The sequence below is a fragment of the Oncorhynchus gorbuscha genome, unplaced genomic scaffold, assembly GCF_021184085.1.
Source record: "Oncorhynchus gorbuscha isolate QuinsamMale2020 ecotype Even-year unplaced genomic scaffold, OgorEven_v1.0 Un_scaffold_2657, whole genome shotgun sequence".
In the NCBI taxonomy this organism is placed as follows: Eukaryota; Metazoa; Chordata; class Actinopteri; order Salmoniformes; family Salmonidae; genus Oncorhynchus; species Oncorhynchus gorbuscha.
This window is the reverse complement of record NW_025747109.1, coordinates 17,486-37,800: the sequence shown is the minus strand read 5'-3', so window position 1 is coordinate 37,800 and position 20,315 is coordinate 17,486. Positions and strand designations below refer to the sequence as shown.

Genomic DNA, 20,315 nt, shown 5'->3' with positions numbered 1-20,315 from the left:
TTAATTCCCAACCTGACCACAGGTAGAGGACTAGACCAGGTTAATTCCCAACCTGACCACAGGTAGAGGACTAGACCAGGTTAGTTCACAACCTGACCACAGGTAGAGGACTAGACCAGGTTAATTCACAACCTGAACACAGGTAGAGGACTAGACCAGGTTAGTTCACAACCTGACCACAGGTAGAGGATTAGACCAGGTTAATTCACAACCTGAACACAGGTAGAGGACTAGACCAGGTTAATTCCCAACCTTAACACAGGTGGAGGACTAGACCAGGTTAGTTCCCAACCTGAACACAGGTAGAGGACTAGACCAGGTTAATTCCCAACCTGAACACAGGTAGAGGACTAGACCAGGTTAATTCCCAACCTGAACACAGGTAGAGGACTAGACCAGGTTAATTCCCAACCTGAACACAGGTAGAGGACTAGACCAGGTTAATTCCCAAACTGAACACAGGTGGAGGACTAGACCAGGTTAGTTCACAACCTGAACTTGCCACATTGCATGAGTTGAGAACTACATGTAACACCCTGTTTCTCCGCCCACAAATAATTATACGCTCAGTAGATAAGTCCCTCACCCCAACATACCATAATATATGTCCCAAAACCCCTCCCACAACCAAGTCCTGGAACTAAACCCCTCCCACAACCAAGTCCTGGAACGAAATCCCTCCCACAACCAAGTCCTGGAACTAAACCCCTCCCACAACCAAGTCCTGGAACGAAACCCCTCCCACAACCAAGTCCTGGAACGAAACCCCTCCCACAACCAAGTCCTGGAAGGAAACCCCTCCCACAACCAAGTCCTGGAAGGAAACCCCTCCCACAACCAAGTCCTGGAACTAAACCCCTCCCACAGCCAAGTCCTGGAATGAAACCCCTCCCACAATGATTCCCGAAAGAAGAGTAAACGTATGGAGGTGTGAGACGACGTGCCAGACAGAACTAAAGAGAAGCGTTGGGCAGGATGAGGTGGTCAGTCTGTCTGTCTCAGTGTTGATAGATAGAGGATGATGACAGTCAGTCAGACAGACAGACCAGGGAACAGGAACCAGGTCAGTCTCTACCCTCCTCAGCATCCTCTCCATCTCCCTGGTTGTCTGAGGTCCACAGCTACAGAGATACGAGAGAGCGAGAGGACAGAGATACGAGAGAGCGAGAGGACAGAGATACGAGAGAGCGAGAGGACAGAGACGAGAAACATTCACATTACATGTCAACAGATTACAGTAGTCAGTCATTTAGCAGATGTCATTTAGCAGACTCTCTACAGTAGAGTCATTTAGCAGACTCTCTACAGTAGCGAGTCATTTAGCAGACTCTCTACAGTAGCGAGTCATTTAGCAGACTCTCTACAGTAGCGAGTCATTTAGCAGACTCTCTACAGTAGCGAGTCATTTAGCAGACTCTCTACAGTAGCGAGTCATTTAGCAGACTAGCAGACTCTACAGTAGCGAGTCATTTAGCAGACTCTCTACAGTAGTGAGTCATTTAGCAGACTCTCTACAGTAGTGAGTCATTTAGCAGACTCTCTACAGTAGTGAGTCATTTAGCAGACTCTCTACAGTAGTGAGTCATTTAGCAGACTCTCTACAGTAGTGAGTCATTTAGCAGACTCTCTACAGTAGTGAGTCATTTAGCAGACTCTCTACAGTAGTGAGTCATTTAGCAGACTCTCTACAGTAGTGAGTCATTTAGCAGACTCTCTACAGTAGTGAGTCATTTAGCAGACTCTCTACAGTAGTGAGTCATTTAGCAGACTCTCTACAGTAGTGAGTCATTTAGCAGACTCTCTACAGTAGTGAGTCATTTAGCAGACTATCTACAGTAGTGAGTCATTTAGCAGACTATCTACAGTAGTGAGTCATTTAGCAGACTATCTACAGTAGTGAGTCATTTAGCAGACTCTACAGTAGTGAGTCATTTAGCACTCTCTGATCCAGAGCCATTTACAGTAGTGAGTCATTTAGCAGACTCTCTGATCCAGAGCCACGAACAGTAGTGAGTCATTTAGCAGACTCTCTACAGTAGTGAGTCATTTAGCAGACTCTCTACAGTAGTGAGTCATTTAGCAGACTCTCTACAGTAGTGAGTCATTTAGCAGACTCTCTACAGTAGTGAGTCATTTAGCAGACTCTCTACAGTAGTGAGTCATTTAGCAGACTCTCTACAGTAGTGAGTCATTTAGCAGACTCTCTACAGTAGTGAGTCATTTAGCAGACTCTCTGATCCAGAGCCACTAACAGTAGTGAGTCATTTAGCAGACTCTCTGATCCAGAGCCACTAACAGTAGTGAGTCATTTAGCAGACTCTCTGATCCAGAGCCACTAACAGTAGTGAGTCATTTAGCAGACTCTCTGATCCAGAGCCACTAACAGTAGTGAGTCATTTAGCAGACTCTCTACAGTAGTGAGCAGAGTGCATACCGTCTTCATATTTGTTCCTACTGGGTAGACAGGTTACGTAGCTCCTCTACCTTTGTCTCAGGAATGTGTGACCAAAACAAACTCTCCGACATCATAAGTCAACCCAGTGACAACAGGGAACTATGATTTTAGTACACGACACTTACTGTCAAGTTGTCTCTCAGTAGCTGCATGATCAAGGTGCTGTCTTTGTAGGAATCTTCACTCAGGGAATCCAGCTCTGCAATAGCGTCGTCGAAAGCCTGCAGGAGAACAGAACGTTTTAAAAAACACAGTGTTGTTCTACATTTCATATTGGACGACTGCGTATTTGTTGGGTTTGCAGCTGGAGAGAAAGGCATCTCTCACTGTTACTTGGTCACGTGACATTAAAACCTGGAAGGAAGAGAGGGGTCACGCGCTTTGCTAGAACCTTCTCACCTCGACTCTGATAGGCCCTCATTTCCCTCATGTCTTTCATCAGGTTCTCCTGTAGGCGACAGGGCGACGTGTGGACAGAAACCGGGTGCTTCACAAAGCACCATCAAATTAATTAGCCAGTAATTTTGAGAAACATTAAGTTTGGTTATTTTGACTCAAATAAAATAAATAGACCAGTTATTTACCTTTGATAAGCAGCTAGTTAACTCCCATACCAATTTCAAATGTTTCTGAACTAATATCTGACTAACTCAGAAATATGAAGTTATTTCAGAATGAAAGTTAACGTCGTCTTAGAACATGTTTCCTGTACGTCCAACTGGCCTCACAACCGCAGACCACGTGTTACCACGCCAACCCAGGACCTCCACATCCGGCTTCTTCACCTCGGGGATCATCTGAGACCAGCCACCCGCACAGGTGATGAAACCGTGGGTTGACACAACTGAAGAATTTCTGCTCAAACTGTCAAGAAACCGTCTCAGGGAAGCTCATCTGTGTGCCTGTCGTCCTCACCAGGGTCTTGACCTGGCTGCAGCTATCCCCAGTTAGATAACGCCCCGTGACGTTATGTTAGCTAGCTATCACCAGTTAGATAACGCCCCGTGACGTTATGTTAGCTAGCTATCCCCAGTTAGGCGTGGATCAGAAAACCAGTCAGTATCTGGCGTGGATCAGAAAACCAGTCAGTATCTGGCGTGGATCAGAAAACCAGTCAGTATCTGGCGTGGATCAGAAAACCAGTCAGTATCTGGTGTGGATCAGAAAACCAGTCAGTATCTGGCGTGGATCAGAAAACCAGTCAGTAACTGGCGTGGATCAGAAAACCAGTCAGTAACTGGCGTGGATCAGAAAACCAGTCAGTATCTGGCGTGGATCAGAAAACCAGTCAGTATCTGGCGTGGATCAGAAAACCAGTCAGTATCTGGATCAGAAAACCAGACCGTGACATTTACCTCATGCAGCGAGACACATCTCCTTCACATAGAGTTGATCAGGCTGTAGATTGAGGCCTGGGGAATGTTGGGTAGCCTGTCTGGTAAGTATGCAGACCATGGAAGAACTGGGACATTTTCAGCTTCCAGGAAGTGTACAGATCCTTGCGACATGGGGCAGTGCGTTATCACGCTGAAACATGGGGTGATGGCGGCAGTTGAATGGCACCACAATGGGGCCTCGGGATCTCGTCACGGTATCTCTGTGCATTCAAATCGACATCAATAAAAATGCAATTGTGTTCGTTGTCCGTAGCTTACGCCTGACATTACCATAACCCCACCGCCACCATGGGGCACTCTGTTCACAACGTTGACATCAGCAAACCCCTCTGAAACAACGCCACACTGCCCGGTACAGTTAAAACCGTGATTCATCCGTGAAGAGCACACAAGGTAGCCTAGTGGTTAGAGCGTTGGACTAGTAACCGAAAGGTTGAAAGTTCAAATCCCCGAACTGACAAGGTACAAATCTGTCGTTCTGCCCCTGAACAAGGCAGTTAACCCACTGTTCCTAGGCCGTCATTGAAAATAAGAATTTGTTCTTAACTGACTTGCCTCGTTAAATAAAGGTAAAATAAATAAAAACTTCACCAGTGGCCATCGAAGGTTGAGCATTTCCTCACTGAAGACTGTTACGATGCCTAACTGCAGCCAGGTCAAGACCCCGATGAGGACGACAGGCACACAGATGAGCTTCCCTGAGACGATTTCTTGACAGTTTGAGCAGAAATTCTTAAGTTGCGTCAACCCACGGTTTCATCAGCTGTGCGGGTGGCTGGTCTCAGATGATCCCCGAGGTCAAGAAGCCGGATGTGGAGGTCCTGGGTTGGCGTGGTAACACGTGATCTGAGGTGAAGAGGCCGGATGTGGAGGTCCCGGGTTGGCGTGGTAACACGTGGTCTGCGGTTGTGAGGCCGGTTGGACGTACAGCAAATGTTCTAAGACGACGTTGGAGGCGGCTTATGGTAGAGAAATGATATGTCACACCTGTCAGGTGGATGGATTATCTTGGTAAAGGAGAAATGCTCACTAACAGGTAGTAAACAAATTTGTGCATAAAATTTGAGATAAATAGTATTTTTGTGAGTATGGAACATTTCTGGGATCTTTTATTTCAGCTCATGAATCACAGGACCAACACTTTACCTGTTGCGTTTATATTTTTGTCCAGTGTAGATGCGCAATGGATTATGATCATTGTAGTTAATTACCACATTTTATGCGCTAAACTATGTATAATATTGGCCTGTTGGAAACTACAACTCCCTACTGCCTCACAGTTCAGGCTGGATCTGATTTATCTCTAGAGAAACTACAACTCCCTACTGCCTCACAGTTCAGGCTGGATCTGATTTATCTCTAAAGAAACTACAACTCCCTACTACAATGTGGCATTGAGCTCAAATAATATATATTCAGCCAATCAGCGGGCGCAGCAGTCACATGCGCCGAATACAACCGTGAAATACTGACAATAATGAGACTATATAAACAAGGAGTACCAGTATAAAGACCCTACAGCAGTGACCCCATGTATAAAGACCCTAGAGCAGTGACCCCATGTATAAAGTCCCTACAGCAGTGACCCCATGTATAAAGAACCTAGAGCAGTGACCCCATGTATAAAGTCCCTACAGCAGTGACCCCAGGTATAAAGACCCTAGAGCAGTGACCCCAGGTATAAAGACCCTAGAGCAGTGACCCCATGTATAAAGACCCTAGAGCAGTGACCCCATGTATAAAGACCCTAGAGCAGTGACCCCATGTATAAAGACCCTAGAGCAGTGACCCCATGTATAAAGACCCTAGAGCAGTGACCCCATGTATAAAGACCCTAGAGCAGTGACCCCATGTATAAAGACCCTAGAGCAGTGACCCCATGTATAAAGACCCTAGAGCAGTGACCCCATGTATAAAGGCCCTAGAGCAGTGACCCCATGTATAAAGGCCCTAGAGCAGTGACCCCATGTATAAAGGCCCTAGAGCAGTGACCCCATGTATAAAGGCCCTAGAGCAGTGACCCCATGTATAAAGGCCCTAGAGCAGTAACCCCATGTATAAAGACCCTAGAGCAGTGACCCCATGTATAAAGACCCTAGAGCAGTGACCCCATGTATAAAGACCCTAGAGCAGTGACCCCAGGTATAAAGACCCTAGAGCAGTGACCCCAGGTATAAAGACCCTAGAGCAGTGACCCCAGGTATAAAGACCCTAGAGCAGTGACCCCATGTATAAAGACCCTAGAGCAGTGACCCCACCAGTCGAGACTCTCTGCCCTATCAGGACTGTCAACCTCATCAAGCAGCCATCTTGGACGGGCTCATAACCACATACCGTCTTGGCCAGTTTGCAGGCCTGCTCGGGGGAGTTGAGGATCTCGTAGTAGAAGACAGAGAAGTTGAGAGCCAGGCCCAGACGAATCGGGTGGGTGGGTTGCATGTCCTTCTTGCTGATCTCAAACGCATCCTTATAGGCCTCCTGGGAGTTACCAATGATGGCTGGAGAGAGGAAGAGGAAGATTAGAAATATACTACTTTAAATACATAGAGATTTAAGGGGATAACAGCAACAGTCATTTTGATTAATAACTTTTATTTCAGACAGTGTTCAGTCTAAGATTAGAAATTTTAGCCCCAGCCTCCCTCACAGCTTCCTTCAGTCACAAGAACCAGCCTCTACTGGCCTCCCTCACAGCTTCCTGTAGTCACTAGAACCAGCCTCCCTCACAGCTTCCTGTAGTCACTAGAACCAGCCTCCCTCACAGCTTCCTGTAGTCACTAGAACCAGCCTCCCTCACAGCTTCCTTCAGTCACTAGAACCAGCCTCCCTCACAGCTTCCTGTAGTCACTAGAACCAACCTCAGCTGGCCTCCCTCACAGCTTCCTTCAGTCACTAGAACCAACATCAACCAGCCCCCCTCACAGTTTCCTTCAGTCACTAGAACCAGCCTCCCTCACAGCTTCCTGTAGTCACTAGAACCAGCCTCCCTCACAGCTTCCTTCAGTCACTAGAACCAGCCTCCCTCACAGCTTCCTTCAGCCACTAGAACCAGTCTCCCTCACAGCTTCCTTCAGTCACTAGAACCAGCCTCCCTCACAGCTTCCTTCAGTCACTAGAACCAACATCAACCAGCCTCCCTCACAGCTTCCTTCAGTCACTAGAACCAGCCTCCCTCACAGCTTCCTGTAGTCACTAGAACCAACCTCAGCTGGCCTCCCTCACAGCTTCCTTCAGTCACTAGAACCAACATCAACCAGCCCCCCTCACAGTTTCCTTCAGTCACTAGAACCAGCCTCCCTCACAGCTTCCTGTAGTCACTAGAACCAAGCCTCCCTCACAGCTTCCTTCAGCCACTAGAACCAGCCTCCCTCACAGCTTCCTTCAGCCACCAGAACCAGCCTCCCTCACAGCTTCCTTCAGCCACTAGAACCAGCCTCCCTCACAGCTTCCTTCAGCCACTAGAACCAGCCTCCCTCACAGCTTCCTTCAGCCACTAGAACCAGTCTCCCTCACAGCTTCCTGCAGTCACTAGAACCAGCCTCCCTCACAGCTTCCTTCAGTCACTAGAACCAGCCTCCCTCACAGCTTCCTTCAGTCACTAGAACCAGCCTCCCTCACAGCTTCCTGTAGTCACTAGAACCAGCCTCCCTCACAGCTTCCTGTAGTCACTAGAACCAGCCTCCCTCACAGCTTCCTGTAGTCACTAGAACCAGCCTCCCTCACAGCTTCCTTCAGTCACTAGAACCAGCCTCCCTCACAGCTTCCTGTAGTCACTAGAACCAACCTCAGCTGGCCTCCCTCACAGCTTCCTTCAGTCACTAGAACCAACATCAACCAGCCCCCCTCACAGTTTCCTTCAGTCACTAGAACCAGCCTCCCTCACAGCTTCCTGTAGTCACTAGAACCAGCCTCCCTCACAGCTTCCTTCAGCCACTAGAACCAGCCTCCCTCACAGCTTCCTTCAGCCACCAGAACCAGCCTCCCTCACAGCTTCCTTCAGCCACTAGAACCAGCCTCCCTCACAGCTTCCTTCAGCCACTAGAACCAGTCTCCCTCACAGCTTCCTTCAGTCACTAGAACCAGCCTCCCTCACAGCTTCCTTCAGTCACTAGAACCAACATCAACCAGCCTCCCTCACAGCTTCCTTCAGTCACTAGAACCAGCCTCCCTCACAGCTTCCTGTAGTCACTAGAACCAACCTCAGCTGGCCTCCCTCACAGCTTCCTTCAGTCACTAGAACCAACATCAACCAGCCCCCCTCACAGTTTCCTTCAGTCACTAGAACCAGCCTCCCTCACAGCTTCCTGTAGTCACTAGAACCAGCCTCCCTCACAGCTTCCTTCAGCCACTAGAACCAGCCTCCCTCACAGCTTCCTTCAGCCACCAGAACCAGCCTCCCTCACAGCTTCCTTCAGCCACTAGAACCAGCCTCCCTCACAGCTTCCTTCAGCCACTAGAACCAGCCTCCCTCACAGCTTCCTTCAGCCACTAGAACCAGTCTCCCTCACAGCTTCCTTTAGCCACTAGAACCAGCCTCCCTCACAGCTTCCTTCAGTCACTAGAACCAGCCTCCCTCACAGCTTCCTTCAGCCACTAGAACCAGTCTCCCTCACAGCTTCCTTCAGCCACTAGAACCAGTCTCCCTCACAGCTTCCTGCAGTCACTAGAACCAGCCTCCCTCACAGCTTCCTTCAGTCACTAGAACCAACATCAACCAGCCTCCCTCACAGCTTCCTTCAGTCACTAGAACCAGCCTCCCTCACAGCTTCCTGTAGTCACTAGAACCAGCCTCCCTCACAGCTTCCTGTAGTCACTAGAACCAGCCTCCCTCACAGCTTCCTTCAGCCACTAGAACCAGCCTCCCTCACAGCTTCCTTCAGTCACTAGAACCAGCCTCCCTCACAGCTTCCTTCAGCCACTAGAACCAGTCTCCCTCACAGCTTCCTGCAGTCACTAGAACCAGCTTCCTTCAGTCACTAGAACCAACATCAACCAGCCTCCCTCACAGCTTCCTTCAGTCACTAGAACCAGCCTCCCTCACAGCTTCCTGTAGTCACTAGAACCAGCCTCCCTCACAGCTTCCTGTAGTCACTAGAACCAGCCTCCCTCACAGCTTCCTGTAGTCACTAGAACCAGCCTCCCTCACAGCTTCCTTCAGCCACTAGAACCAGCCTCCCTCACAGCTTCCTTCAGCCACTAGAACCAGCCTCCCTCACAGCTTCCTTCAGCCACTAGAACCAGCCTCCCTCACAGCTTCCTTCAGCCACTAGAACCAGTCTCCCTCACAGCTTCCTTCAGTCACTAGAAACAGTCTCCCTCACAGCTTCCTGCAGTCACTAGAACCAGTCTCCCTCACAGCTTCCTGCAGTCACTAGAACCAGTCTCCCTCACAGCTTCCTGCAGTCACTACAACCAGCCTCCCCCACAGCTTCCTGTAGTCACTAGAACCAGCCTCCCTCACAGCTTCCTGTAGTCACTACAACCAGCCTCCCCCACAGCTTCCTGTAGTCACTACAACCAGCCTCCCCCACAGCTTCCTGTAGTCACTACAACCAGCCTCCCCCACAGCTTCCTGTAGTCACTACAACCAGCCTCCCCCACAGCTTCCTGTAGTCACTACAACCAGCCTCCCTCACAGCTTCCTGTAGTCACTAGATCCAGCCTCTACTGGCCTCCCTCACAGCTTCCTGCAGTCACTACAACCAGCCTCCCTCACAGCTTAATGACCCTAATGACCCAGCTATGACCCTATGAATAACACACCTAACCCTAATGACCCCGCTATTACCCTATGAATAACACACCTAACCCTAATGGCCCCGCTATGACTCCTATGAATAACACACCTAACCCTAATGACTCCTATGAATAACACACCTAACCCTAATGACCCCGCTATGACCCTATGAATAACACATCTAACCCTAATGACCCTGCTATGACTCCTATGAATAACACACCTAACCCTAATGACCCCGCTATGACCCCTATGAATAACACACCTAACCCTAATGACTCCTATGAATAACACCCCTAACCCTAATGACCCCGCTATGACTCCTATGAATAACACCCCTAACCCTAATGACCCTGCTATGACTCCTATGAATAACACACCTAACCCTAATGAACCCCTATGAATAACACACCTAACCCTAATGACCCCGCTATGACCCCTATGAATAACACACCTAACCCTAATGACCCTGCTATGACTCCTATGAATAACACACCTAACCCTAATGGCCCTGCTATGACTCCTATGAATAACACACCTAACCCTAATGACCCCTATGAATAACACACCTAACCCTAATGACTCCTATGAATAACACACCTAACCCTAATGACCCTGCTATGACTCCTATGAATAACACACCTAACCCTAATGACCCTGCTATGACTCCTATGAATAACACACCTAACCCTAATGACCCCGCTATGACCCCTATGAATAACACACCTAACCCTAATGACCCTGCTATGACCCCTATGAATAACACACCTAACCCTAATGGCCCTGCTATGACTCCTATGAATAACACACCTAACCCTAATGACCCCTATGAATAACACACCTAACCCTAATGACCCCGCTATGACCCCTATGAATAACACACCTAACCCTAATGACCCTGCTATGACTCCTATGAATAACACACCTAACCCTAATGACCCCTATGAATAACACACCTAACCCTAATGACCCTGCTATGAACCCTATGAATAACACACCTAACCCTAATGACCCTGCTATGACTCCTATGAATAACACACCTAACCCTAATGACCCTGCTATGACTCCTATGAATAACACACCTAACCTTAATGACCCTGCTATGACTCCTATGAATAACACACGTAACCCTAATGACCCTGCTATGACTCCTATGAATAACACACCTAACCCTAATGACCCTGCTATGACTCCTATGAATAACACACCTAACCCTAATGACCCAGCTATGACTCATATGAACACACCTAACCCTAATGACCCAGCTATGACTCCTATGAATAACACTAGGATTATGTAGGACACACCCTTATGTATCAGAGGGTCCAATGAGGTCAGTTTCCTGGGCGTGGCATCACCACGTAGTAAGGTTTATAGAAAACCTAAAGCCCTGGATCAACCAGAGGGCCACAGCTCTACTGCTGCATCACAAAGTAAACAGGCCACACCTTTCTCTTCCCCTCTCTCTCTCTCTGCCCACCGAGCCAGCCGTTACCGGGCCGAGCCGAGCCAGCCAGCAGTTACCGGGCCGCCGAGCCAGCAGTTACCGGGCCGCCGAGCCAGCAGTTACCGGGCCGCCGAGCCAGCAGTTACCGGGCCGCCGAGCCAGCAGTTACCGGGCCGCCGAGCCAGCAGTTACCGGGCCGCCGAGCCAGCCGCTACCGGGCCGCCGAGCCAGCAGTTACCGGGCCGCCGAGCCAGCCGTTACCGGGCCGCCGAGCCAGCAGTTACCGGGCCGCCGAGCCAGCAGTTACCGGGCCACTGAAACAATAATTCCATGAATGGCATGGTATCCAACCAGCCACCCAGGAGGCCCTGAAATCAACTATTTAATTCCCTTTGCCAACGACAAGGAGGCACGCAGAACGGCAACTCCTCTATTTAAAAAAGGGGACAATGATGCGATCAGCTGTCCAAACAGACACCTACTAAATAAATGCATTGACATTAATTTGCAGTGTGTTTAAGCTGGTTTGTGTTTCTTTCCCAGATATGAAGGATTCTGTTTCGACGACGTGACGACGACTCAATGATTGTTATTTTCGAGACGGCAGATATATTAAAAATATTTCATTTCATTCAATTCATCCCCAGACATCCTTCAGGACTGAAACACCGTCTAAAGTACTGTCACCCTGATTCGTAAAAGACTGTCACGTCCCCCCAAAATAAAAGAAGTAGACGGCCCATTACGTCACGAAAGGTTGATATCAAAACGTCTACCTCCAGAGGTGTGGACCACACACCTGTCTACCTGTTCCCCAACGTCTACCTGTTCCCCAACACACACACACACACCCGTCTACCTGTTCCCCAACACAGACACACACCCGTCTACCTGTTCCCCAACACAGACACACACCCGTCTACCTGTTCCCCAACACAGACACACACCCGTCTACCTGTTCCCCAACACAGACACACACCCGTCTACCTGTTCCCCAACACAGACACACACCCGTCTACCTGTTCCCCAACCCAGACACACACCCGTCTACCTGTTCCCCAACACAGACACACACCCGTCTACCTGTTCCCCAACACAGACACACACCCGTCTACCTGTTCCCCAACACAGACACACACCCGTCTTCCTGTTCCCCAACACAGACACCTGATTGGCTAGCACAAAGGGACTTATCACAGGGCTTACCGGCTTTCTCCTCTCCAACCGCCACCTCGGCTAAGTAGCGGTAGTAATCTCCTTTCATTTTCAAATAGAACACTTTGCTCTCGGCCGGAGTAGCATTGGGGATGAGGAACTGGTTCAGAAGACCCTGTAGAGAGACAGACGGAAGACAAGTTGTTGTTAGAAATATGCAAATCAGACACCCAGCCACCAATCAGTTATTTACATGTGAATTGTTGGCTCTAGTCTACAGCAACGCCATTTGCAGCTCTGCAAAAGGTATCACCTAACATTGTATAGGCAGGTCTAGACCCCCCAGCACCAGTTTCTCTGGAAATCACATCTAGCCGTGTGATGTAGTAGTAGGGAGTTGTAGTAGGGAGTTGTAGTTTCCAGCCGTGTGATGTAGTAGTAAGGGAGTTGTAGTTTCCAGCCGTGTGATGTAGTAGGGAGTTGTAGTTTCCAGCCGTGTGATGTAGTAGGGAGTTGTAGTTTCCAGCCGTGTGATGTAGTAAAGAGTTGTAGTTTCTAGCTGTGTGATGTAGTAGTAGGGAGTTGTAGTTTCCAGCCGTGTGATGTAGTAGTAGGGAGTTGTAGTTTCCAGCCGTGTGATGTAGTAGTAGGGAGTTGTAGTTTCCAGCCGTGTGATGTAGTAGTAGGGAGTTGTAGTAGGGAGTTGTAGTTTCCAGCTGTGTGATGTAGTAGTAGGGAGTTGTAGTTTCCAACTGTGTGATGTAGTAGTAGGGAGTTGTAGTTTCCAGCCGTGTGATGTAGTAGTAGGGAGTTGTAGTTTCCAGCCGTGTGATGTAGCAGTAGGGAGTTGTAGTAGGGAGTTGTAGTTTCCAGCCGTGTGATGTAGTAGTGATGTAGTAGGGAGTTGTAGTTTTGCCAACATTCCACAGTGCATTCGGAAAGTATTCAGACCCCTTGACTTTTACCACGCTGTTAGTTACAGCCTTATTCTAAAAATGGATTTTTTTTTAAATGCATCAATGTATATTTCAATACTCCATAACGACAAAGCAAAAACAGGTTTAGAGATTTATGAAAACTTAAAATTGTAAATATTACAATAATATAAGTATTCAGACCCTTAACTCAGTACTTTGTTGAAGCACCTTTGGCAGTAATGCCCTGAACCACCGACTCCTCTAGAACACGGTTCTGACACCTCCCCGGGTAGGGAGTCCCCGGGTGAGTAAGGAGTTGTAGTTCCCCCCGGGTGATGTAGACACCTCCCCGGGTGAGTTGTAGACACCTCCCCGGGTGCCAACATTCGGGTACATACAGTGCACCCCCGGGTGAAAGATTCAGACACCCCGGGTTGACTTTTTCCCCGGGTGAGAGACGTTACAGCCTTATTCTAAAAATGGATTTTTTTTTAAATGCATCAATGTATATTTCAATACTCCGGGTAAGACAAAGCGGGTGAGAAAAACAGGTTGAGAGATTTATGAAAACTTAAAATTAAACCGGGTAAATATTACACCCCCCGGGTAATATAAGTATTCAGACCCGGGTAACTCAGTACTTTGTTGAAGACACCCCCCGGGTTGAGCAGTGAGAGAGAGAGACAATGCGGGTGAGACCACCCGACACCTCCCCCGGGTGAGAGAGAGAGAGACACCTCCCCCGGGTGAGAGAGAGAGAGACACCCCCGGGTGAGAGAGAGACACCCCCCGGGTGAGAGAGAGAGAGACACCCCCCGGGTGAGAGAGAGAGACAGACCCCCGGGTGAGAGAGACACCCCCCGGGAGAGAGAGAGACACCCCCCCGGGTGAGAGAGAGACACCCCGGGTGAGAGAGACACCCCGGGGAGAGAGAGAGACACCCCCCGGGTGAGAGAGAGAGAGACACCCCCCGGGTGAGAGAGAGAGAGAGAGACACCCCGGGTGAGAGAGAGGGAGACACCCCCCTGGGTGAGAGAGACACCCCCCGGGTGAGAGAGAGAGAGAGAGACACCCCCTGGGTGAGAGAGAGAGAGACACCCCCCGGGTGAGAGAGAGACACCCCCTGGGTGAGAGAGAGAGAGAGACACCCCCTGGGTGAGAGAGAGAGAGACACCCCCTGGGGAGAGAGAGAGAGACACCCCCGGGTGAGAGAGAGAGAGAGACACCCCCTGGGTGAGAGAGAGAGACACCCCCCGGGTGAGAGAGAGAGAGAGACACCCCCTGGGTGAGAGAGAGAGACACCCCCTGGGTGAGAGAGAGAGACAGAGAGACAGACACCCCCTGGGGTGAGAGAGACCCCCTGGGTGAGAGAGAGAGACCCCCCTGGGTGAGAGAGAGAGAGAGAGAGAGAGACACCTCCCCCTGGGTGAGAGAGAGAGAGACACCCCCTGGGTGAGAGAGAGAGAGAGACACCTGGGTGAGAGAGAGAGAGAGACACCCCCTGGGTGAGAGAGAGAGAGAGACACCCCCTGGGTGAGAGAGAGAGAGACACCCCCTGGGTGAGAGAGAGAGAGAGACACCCCCTGGGTGAGAGAGAGAGAGACACCCCCTGGGTGAGAGAGAGAGAGACACCCCCTGGGTGAGAGAGAGAGAGACACCCCCTGGGTGAGAGAGAGAGAGACACCCCCTGGGTGAGAGAGAGAGAGAGACACCCCTGGGTGAGAGAGAGAGAGACACCCCCTGGGTGAGAGAGAGAGAGACACCCCCTGGGTGAGAGAGAGAGAGACACCCCCTGGGTGAGAGAGAGAGAGACACCCCCTGGGTGAGAGAGAGAGAGACACCCCCTGGGTGAGAGAGAGAGACACACCCCTGGGTGAGAGAGAGAGAGACACCCCTGGGTGAGAGAGAGGACACCCCTGGGTGAGAGAGACACCCCTGGGTGAGAGAGAGAGAGACACCCCCTGGGTGAGAGAGAGAGAGACACCCCTGGGTGAGAGAGAGACAGAGACAGAGACATCCCAAAGCTTGATGAATTGGTTTATTTGAATCAGCTGTGTTGTGCTAGGGCAAAAACCAGGTGGTGTCTCTCTCTCTCTCTCTCTCTCACCTGAGACACCTGTCCCTCTCAGAGTGTCTCCACAACGGGACCGACAGGTGAGGAATGGCCTAACGAGCTGAACGAGGCCCTACGAACTGGCTAACAGCTAATTACACTGAGCTGATTACTGTCAGACCAGGGCTAGAACCAGGCAGGCAGGAAAACCTCAGTCATTTCAAGAGGGAGGGAGGGACAAGGTTTGGGTAAGAGCCCCAGTCTTAGCACCTCTCGTCAATAAATTGACATGGCAAACTGGTCGGCGGAAAATAAATTATATGGCATTTTGAAGGATGAAAACTCACGGTGGGTCAAAGCCACCGAGAGAGAGGGAGCACCTCCCCTTCCCCAGTCGTCTTACCAGCACATCGTTACAGATCTCCTTCAGTTCCTTCTCTATCTTCTCCCTGTACTCCTTGGCCATGGCCTGCTTCTTCTCGCTGCCCTCAGTCTTCTGCTCGATGCTGGACACCACCCTCCAGGAGGAACGCCGAGCGCCCACCACGTTCTTATAGGCCACAGAGAGGAGGTTCCGCTCCTCGTTGGACAACTGGGTGCCTTCCTCCGTCACTGCCTTCATGGAGGCCGCCATGTCGTCGTAGCGCTCGGCCTGCTCCGCCAGCTTGGCCTTCTGGACCAGCTCCTTCTGAACCACCTCGCTCTTGTCAACCATGGCTACTCAGGACTGAGGACAGAGAAGAAGAATAAATATCAACCATGGTTACTAGGGACTGAGGAGAGAGAAGAATAAATATCAACCATGGTTACTAGGGACTGAGGAGAGAGAGAAGAATAAATATCAACCATGGTTACTAGGGACTGAGGAGAGAGAGAAGAATAAATATCAACCATGGTTACTAGGGACTGAGGAGAGAGAGAAGAATAAATATCAACCATGGTTACTAGGGACTGAGGAGAGAGAGAAGAATAAATATCAACCATGGTTACTAGGGACTGAGGAGAGAGAGAAGAATAAATATCAACCATGGTTACTAGGGACTAGGGACTGAGGAGAGAGAAGAATAAATATCAACCATGGTTACTAGGGACTGAGGAGAAACATATCAACCATGGTTACTAGGGACTGAGAAGAAGAATAAATGGCTAACCATGGTTTCTGGGGACTGAGGAGAGAGAAGAAGAAACGTGTCAACCATGGTTACTAAGGACTGAGAAACATGTCAACCATGGTTACTAGGGACTGAGAAGAAGAAACATGTGCCATGGTTACTGGGGACTGAGGAGAGAGAAGAAGAACCATGGTTACTAGGGACTGAGGAGAGAGAAGAAGAAACATGTCAACACCATGGTTACTAGGGACTGAGGAGAGAGAAGAAGAAACATGTCAACCATGGTTACTAAGGACTGAGGAGAGAGAAGAAGAAACATGTCAACCATGGTTACTAAGGACTGAGGAGAGAGAGAAGAAACATGTCACACCATGGTTACTAGGGACTGGGGAGAGAGAAGAAACATGTCAACACCATGGTTACTAGGGACTGGGGAGAGAGAAGAAACATGTCAACACCATGGTTACTAGGGACTGGGGAGAGAGAAGAAACATGTCAACACCATGGTTACTAGGGACTGAGGGAGAGAAGAAGAAACATGTCAACACCATGGTTACTAGGGACTGAGGAGAGAGAAGAAGAAACATGTCAACCATGGTTACTAGGGACCGAGGAGAGAGAAGAAGAAACATGTCAACACCATGGTTACCAGGGACCGAGGAAAGAAGAATAAATATCAACCATGGTTACCAGGGACTGAGGAGAGAGAAGAAGAAATATCAACCATGGTTACCAGGGACTGAGGAGAGAGAAGAAGAAACATGTCAACACCATGGTTACTAGGGACTGAGGAGAGAGAAGAAGAAACATGTCAACACCATGGTTACTAGGGACTGAGGAGAGAGAACAAACATTTCAACCATGGTTACTGGGGACCGAGGAGAGAGAAAAAGAAACATGTCAACACCATGGTTACTAGGGACTGAGGAGAGAGAAGAAGAAACATTTCAACCATGGTTACTGGGGACCGAGGAGAGAGAAGAAGAAACATGTCAACACCATGGTTACTAGGGACTGAGGAGAGAGAAGAAGAAACATGTCAACAACCATGGTTACCAGGGACCGAGGAGAGAGAAGAATAAATATCAACCATGGTTACCAGAGACTGAGGAGAGAGAAGAATAAATATCAACCATGGTTACTAGGGACTGGGGAGAGAAATGTTGGCATGTCGTACAGGGTCAAGCTGCAGTGGAGCGCCCCTGGACGGAGAGCAAGTTAAGTGCCCTACTCAAGGGCACACCGGTAAGGGATGGTTGTTACAATCTGAACCCAGAAGCCCTGCAGTTACCAGATCCATTCCCAGCTCACGACCCGGGATTCAAATCGACAACTGCCTGCACCAACACGGAACAAAGTCCAGGAAATCTAACCTATAGCTAGCACCAAAGCAAACAACTCATAAACTCAGGGTAATTCCTGATTAAAAAATAAAATAAAAAAACAAACAAGCACCAGAAAAAGTTAAAATATCACTAAACGTAGCCGTTTGTTCCTCATGTAATCTAGAAACGAAAGTGAGGTGCGGTTGTGATCCACAATGTAACAAATGCAAAGCATAAACCAGGACCGCCCAAAACAGACAGCAGTGAGAATCAATAACCGACATCTGCTGGTACCATGCAGAATGGCCCACGGGTCTACAGACAACACTGATGTACCACGCTCAATCAATCCCATATTTTCCATTCCGTAATAATACACACATGTAGACTCGCCTGGTACTGTGGCTTGGGGGTCATATGAGACGTGCACTGCGCATTTCCGCTAACATTATCCAGGTTAAGACCTGATATGGATGGTATGTACGACACAGCAGTGAAAGGACACCAGCCCGGTTTCTACCCTGTAAAGAAAAACGCGGATGTGCATTCACTCCCTGCCATGCCACACCCATGTTGTACCTAATTGTAAAACGAAATTAGCACAGAAATGGCAAGCATTTACACACACAGATGGCGATGGACATACGGTACAAGTCATGTACTGTTTAGTTAGTTAGCTACATTGAATGTCTAACGGATGTAAAAGTTGAGATTGATTCATTACTGAGTTTGCTATAAAGGCCAAAGGGAGGATGTCGTCCCCGCCTTAAAATGACAACTGTATTTACTACTGTTTCTCATCCGGAAAGTACGAGTGAACCCCGGCATGGCGGATAATCAAACCGTGCCTGGGACATAGCTTTAGCTCCGATCGATCAAAATGAAAGGGGTTTTAAAATAGATTAGGTTTGCTATTTTATTTATACGAGTTAGTTGGCCTTGTTTGGTCGTGATTTGCCTCCAAAGAAAAACCGACGGGGCATTTTTTTTTCTTTCATATTTATTCCAACGACAACATGTTTTACATATCAAATAACTTTTGTGTCAGTAAACGACTAAATACTGGGTCCAAAAACGGTTTTATAGTTAGTTAGAGAGCCAGCTAGGTTTGTGCTAAACTCAGTTTAGCCGAGCTACATGTCTGCTAAATGCTAACTAAATGAGCTAACATGCAATTGTCGACCACACAAAATAGGTAGAAAAAGGTAACTTACTTGAAACTAACTCGAAACCTGACAAGATGCACACAAATAAAAACCCCTGTCCTAGCGAGAACAAACCCCTCCAAAAGAAACAAAACCGGTAGCTATTGTTCTCTGGTCGGCTAACTGCATTCCTAGCTAACGTTAGCCACCTGACAACCAAACTAACCGGATCTCTAACCGTTACATATACTAGCCGCTATTTTTCCCCCCTCAAAGTAAGATCCATAGTGAACACATATATACATCAAAACATGTGTTTAACGTGAGTTTTTTGAACTGAGGACAGGTCTCTTACCTGAGTGCGAAGGGCTAGTGGTGTTGTCGGTGCGGCTCGCTAAGCGACGTTACAACCGGTGTGAATGTCGAGTCCACGGGGTTTCCCTCCAATCACAGCCCAGCAGCAGGGGCGCACTGGGGTTACCACAGCCACAAAGTCACATAATGAACACAACAAATAAAATAAAGGTCGTTTACAACCGGTGTGAATGTCGAGTCCACGGGGTTTCCCTCCAATCACAGTCCAGCAGCAGGGGCGCACTGGGGTTACCACAGCCACAAAGTCACATAATGAACACAACAAATAAAATAAAAAGTCAGATTTTTATTTATTATAATGTACACAACAAATAAAATACAGTCAGATTTTTATTTTCTTTTTTAAATTATTTATTTTTTATTATGAACACAACAAATAAAATAAAAACAGTCATATTTTATTTATTTTTTAAATTATTTATTGTTTATTATAAACACAACAAATAAAATAAAAACATATTTTTATTTTATTTTTTAAATTATTTAAAAAAAATATATTATAAACACAACAAATACAAAAAAACAAAGTCAGATTTTTTATTTTTTTATTTATTTATTTATTATGAACACAACAAATACAAAAAAACAAAGTCAGATTTTTTATTTTTTATTTATTATGAACACATAATATATAATATGACTAATATAATAATATAATATGACTAATCCCCCCCGCTTATTTAAAAAAAATGTATCTTATTAAAAATCTGATTTAAAAAAACAACCTAACTTTAAAACACACTGCTCACATTATTCCTTAACCTTAAATGAAAGGCCAAAAAGGAACGTTTACTGGCTGTGGTAACTAGTGACAACAGGCAGGGAGCGAGTGACGTCAAAGGATACCATGGCAACCCGTGATTGACGTGATGGTTTATCGACCATTCTATGAGAAACTCCTTTATCAGAAGAGGTGTAGGGCAGGCTATGAGATGTTGCTTTTGCAACCTATTTAAATTATAATAAAATATACTTATATACCCTACCTGTGATTGATTATCTCACCACTGTCACCTACATAGCAATTTGGCGGGAATAGTCTGAATGGGGCGTAAAACCACTTAACAGGTAAAAATGTCAGAATCTCCTATGTTGAACAAACATGTGGTATTGACAGTCTAATACATGTAGATAATTTGCGAGTGTTTGAGGACGTCACCAACGACCTAACTAGAACACAGAACACAGAGTTTGCCT

General features: G+C 48.0%; 1 protein-coding gene across 1 annotated transcript; it reads right to left on the bottom strand.

Annotated features, from left to right (window-relative positions):
* Positions 1 to 866: 866 nt before the first annotated feature.
* On the bottom strand, positions 867 to 19,259 carry LOC124026228 (14-3-3 protein beta/alpha-A-like). Its single transcript, XM_046339341.1, has 6 exons — positions 19,099 to 19,259; positions 15,565 to 15,888; positions 12,243 to 12,366; positions 6,187 to 6,350; positions 2,581 to 2,676; positions 867 to 1,121 (listed from the first exon to the last, which is right to left on the bottom strand). Exons 2-6 carry the CDS (start codon positions 15,874 to 15,876, stop codon positions 1,065 to 1,067), a joined length of 753 nt encoding a protein of 250 aa, XP_046195297.1. The 5' UTR covers positions 15,877 to 15,888; positions 19,099 to 19,259; the 3' UTR covers positions 867 to 1,064.
* Positions 19,260 to 20,315: the final 1,056 nt, after the last annotated feature.

What these genes read in the sequence shown, in the direction of transcription:
- LOC124026228 (XM_046339341.1), bottom strand. Translation starts at nt 15,876, where the DNA reads ATGGTTGACAAGAGCGAGGTGGTTCAGAAGGAGCTGGTCCAGAAGGCC. An exon ending in AGATCTGTAACGATGTGCTG is followed by an intron (nt 12,367 to 15,564) that starts GTAAGACGACTG and finishes GTCTCTCTACAG; the next exon opens with GGTCTTCTGAACCAGTTCCT. An exon ending in TACTGAGAGACAACTTGACA is followed by an intron (nt 1,122 to 2,580) that starts GTAAGTGTCGTG and finishes GTATCTCTGTAG; the next exon opens with CTGTGGACCTCAGACAACCA.